Source organism: Aplysia californica, unplaced genomic scaffold (assembly GCF_000002075.1).
Source record: "Aplysia californica isolate F4 #8 unplaced genomic scaffold, AplCal3.0 scaffold00390, whole genome shotgun sequence".
Lineage (NCBI taxonomy): Eukaryota > Metazoa > Mollusca > Gastropoda > Aplysiida > Aplysiidae > Aplysia > Aplysia californica.
The window spans coordinates 546,191-550,688 of NW_004797660.1; the positions used below are offsets into that span (position 1 = coordinate 546,191).

General features: G+C 36.8%; 1 protein-coding gene across 1 annotated transcript in view; it reads left to right on the top strand.

The window, feature by feature from the left end:
* Positions 1–572: 572 nt before the first annotated feature.
* The window catches only part of LOC101857965 (choline transporter-like protein 2), a gene marked incomplete in the record, with an annotated part of 63,750 nt that continues 59,824 nt past the window's right edge, over positions 573–4,498 (top strand). Inside the window, 1 exon segment of the mRNA XM_035971190.1 lies at positions 573–1,013. Coding sequence (XP_035827083.1) covers positions 839–1,013 — 175 coding nt within the window.

Consider the following 4,498-nt stretch of genomic DNA (forward strand, 5'->3'; position numbering starts at 1 on the left):
CTTGCACACCTCGCACAAGCATAATATAAGTACATGTACACCTACACACACGCACACTCGCATACAACATTTACACATTCGAATTTCGAACGAAAGCTATTTTAAACTTTTATTTCTCCTCTCATGCTAACTTTGAAAACTTGATGCAGACCAATGGCATGAAAGTACATGTACACCACAGAAATGTACATACAGGTAAAAATAGTAAAACCGGTGGGGTTGGCTGTTAGTAGTAGCTCTAGATCTGCAGGCAAAACAGAAGATCATAATGCGGGCCCGGCAATATTCTCACATGGTTTTTGAATGATTTAAAAAAATAGTGGATCTACTATCTATATTTTATCATAGTTATATATTTCTAGGCCTATTAATTACCGTTGATGTTAACTTGAACATGACAAGGGCCTAACGCCGGGTCAAACGTTTCAACGGGTTTTATTGGCCAGGGGTTTCAGCCTTGGGCTGCTGGGGGGAGGGCAACGCCTAGGCCTACTTTCTAACACTAACAGTTAGGAGTAGGCGTTGGGGGAGGGAGGGGATTTTTCACGGTTGACTGGGCAGAAGATGTGCTGGGCTTACGACGGATGGGGCTACATCTCCTGCGTGTGGAAACTAGATTTTTCATCTGCAGTAAACTTGAGCTCTTCGATCCCGGAAGTAAGCACCATTGATCAAGATCAAAACAAACTGGGTCGGAAGAGAGTCATCCTTGTTGTGCTTTGTAAACTGGTTTGAAATTTGCTCAGGTGCAAGGCGCACTTTGTTTACAGAGACAAGCGTTTGGAGTATCTTTGTTTGCGCATCTCTTAGAGCCTGCGCGTGCAGAGTCGACTCGACGATGGCTGATACACGGAGAGACGATGATTTCGACGCAGTGCCGACTGTGGAAGAAATAGAGGAAGAGAGAAAGTTGTTTAGCAACAGCCCCGAGAAATTTGAATTGCGAAGTGCTTCACCTCGAGGTGAAGATGACGATATTGACGCTGCTGACGGAAGAGTACTTAAAGATTATGGTAAGTATCTACTCTACATTATGCATCTTGCTGTGTGTACGGTTAGCCTAGAATCTAGATCTATATCTAGATCTAGATTATTGCCTTTTTTGGGGTTTTTTTTTAAAAAGAAATTTTCTTCATCCTGCCATTCCTCACTGGGGTGGGTGGGTACTGTGGTGTTGCTCAACGTGAGCTTTTGTTGTGCTAGGATCTTAGTTCAATTTAGATGCCTAACACTTACAGGTTGGATAGGTCTGTATCACTGTATTGGTGGGATTTGTAGGCTTCCTTTTTCATATATAGGTCAGGAAGCTCTAGGCTAACCGTACTTAATCATGAATGACGTCTAGACTTAGACGGCTGGGCTAGCCGTACTTATGATGGCTAGACTGACGAACAGAAAAAAATCTATCTAGATCTATAGGCCTACTGAATTGTAAATAAATTTTTAGTTTGCAGTACCAAAAGTATATTTGTATTTGAGACGAAACCATGTATTTTAAACCTGAATATTAGATCTCTAATAATGAGACCTGTGTACTCAACAACGGGTTTCGGTTTCGGTCAATAGGGCCGAACCTAGATTTAAGTACGACTGGACTGGCAGTCTAGCCATACTACTAGACTATCAAGCTAGCCGTACACTTCGTTTTCATTATATAACTACTGAGTCAAGACTATCTAGATCTAGCTAGATCTGATCTATATGATAATTGATACTTGTAACGGTACTGAAAAATTTCAAAAGGAAAAATGTTAGTTCTAGTTCTGTAGACGCAGATTTTCTTTTTGTGGCTGGTTCTTTTATTAATCTGGCTCTTATCTGCAAATTTTAAAATCTAGTTTCTTGTCTAGTCTAGGGACGGGAAAGCCTCCCCGAAAGAAAAGGATACACAGACACCATAAGTTCAAGCTGAGTAGTACTCCAGCCTCGTCTCTATAGCTGTAAACTAGAGGTGAAAATGATATTAAAATGAACTTACTTATATTCCAGATCTTGATTCAGGCTAATGTGTTTCATGTGGAAGAAATTGTCTTGTCATTTATTCAGTATATCTCCATGTCTCACGAAGATGAAATTTAAGAAGCTATTTAGGCCCCCAAAAAGGGCTCTAGTGTTAGGCAGGGTAGAAGCCCACCCCTAAAAACATCTGTTGAGGGGGACGTAAAAACTCCTACATTCTTTAATGAATGGCAGAATGTCTTAGTTGCATTCTGCATGTCTGGTAATATAGAAGACTAAAATAGGAATATAGAAAAAGGATATATATAGAGTCTATTGTTATGTTGCAAGCTGGGATTCTGTTGTGTCTAGGAATGTGTAAAATGTTGTCCTTTCCCGGTTGGCGAATCTATTTCTGTGCAGGATGCTCTTTCAGGGAAGGGGTGTCATTGCGCTTTAGAAATTTAAACAAACTCCACGATGAAAAGGAAATTAAAGTAGTGTGTGTGGTTTATATGTTATTAAAATACTCTCCTATGGAGGTCTTATAAATCACAATCTATGATATATTAGCTTTTGGGTGTATTTTTAGGCTGCTGTTTGCACCTCCTGCTGGTAGATGGAGCCTTGGGGCTTGTTTTTTTTTTTCTTTTGGGAAGATATTATATAACAAAAATGAGAGAAAAAACACTCCTAATTAAATAAAAACAAATTCATAACAAGCAAGCATATTTGTGTCACGACTTGGTGGAATCAGGTGCTCGTCAATTTTTGGACATGTGGATTTATTGGTGTCTTTTTAAAGCCTTTTAATTTGTCTTGTTTTCGGTAAAAAGATACTCATATATCACGAATAGAAGTAGAGATATTTGCGATTGAAGGAGGTGGGGGTCGACTGTTTTCGGAGGGAACATTAGCGAGAAAATGGCAGTCAAAGTTTAGTGACTTCCAAAGTTTGAGAGTCCTTAGAAACTGCAAATCTATTATATTGTGCCTTAAATCAGCATTTTTCAGTAATATCCACACAGAAATCATCCAGAAATGTGATTTTAAATGGACCTTTAAGATGTTGAGTAAAAAAACAAAAATTCGATAAAAATTGCCGAATGGACAAAAAAATGCCAGTTTCCTCGATTTAATTATTTTGACGAGCGCTTGATTTCACCATGGATACCTCACATTTATATTCATCAATGTTTCCCTCATTGTATTCATCAAAGTCATGGCAGTCTGCTCATGTATTCACGTTAATGACTTCACTTCTGTTGTGTTCAAATTCTGTTGTTTTGGTTTTTGTATTGTACATTTTTATGATTTGCTTCGGTCAAACTTTATTTTCAGTTTTGCTGACCAGTTCAGGTGCAGTCATTTAAGATTTGTTGATTTTTTTTTTTGGTGTCTGGGTTCTTTGTTTTTTTCTTTCTTATCCATTAAATTTTATAAATACTTTTCCTGTAACGAAATAGATTATAAAGGCTCTACATCTTTTTCTACCGATGAAGAAAAAACATAACTATCTGACATAACTTTTCCCTTTAGTCTATTCTATTGCAACTACTGCAGTCCTAGTTCAGTAATTTGATGAATTAAATGCACTGCCAAACTTTTTTGTGAAAACGATATAATTGGAAGATATCATTTACTTTTATTATTTTTGTTTTTACTTTCTTTCTCAAAATAATGGACTACGACCCAGAGTGGACAATTTTTAAAAGGGGTGCATCATGGACACTCTCAACTTTGAAAATTTTGAATGTAGCGGTAGAAAGCCAGGCAACTGTTGTAGAAGTAGTTCTCATATCTCCATTCATGAGTCATTTTGTTTTTGCTTTATGCTTTTTTTTTTTGTTGCACCACCATATTTCTACCTGAAAAGACAATTCCTTTGCACTGAAAAACCTTTTCAGCTAGCCTTTTTTGTTACCCAGAGCTGTACACAGTATTTATCTTGCAGTCCCGAACTATTTATGTCTTTCTCTTTGTCAGTTTCTTGAACCAGCACAGATCTCTTTTTCTTGCTCACGCTCCGTAATTCCTCTTCCCACTCTTTATGCTTTTTAAAAACATTATTACATTTTGATTGTGAAATAGAAAACTGGAAAACAGAAAAACTTTGATTTATTGTTTTACATAGTCCTTCTGATTTGAAAAATAATAAATAAGATGACTAATGAAATGGGAATGGGTTTTTAAAAATTTGCTTATGCCTTTGATGTAGGATCCTGTTCATTTGTGTATATTCTATTCTTTCAAAATTTTTCTCTGAATAGAGATAATTCATTTCTTTTCTTTCATTAAAAAAAATTAATTTCACATGGAAATAACAGATAATCCAATGAAATAGAATGTGACAGGTTTAAGTAAGTAGACACATTTCCTACCAACTGAAAATATTTGGTGTGTCCTGCGCGCTCATATGACCTATGCAGTTGCGAGCGCCGTAAAACATTCTACTATTAAAAAAATAAAAAATAAGTAGACAATTTGCTGCAGAACGAAAAAGAAAGTTAACGGTTGACTTTCTGCTGGAGCATGTAATAAAATAGTAACAGAAAGATGT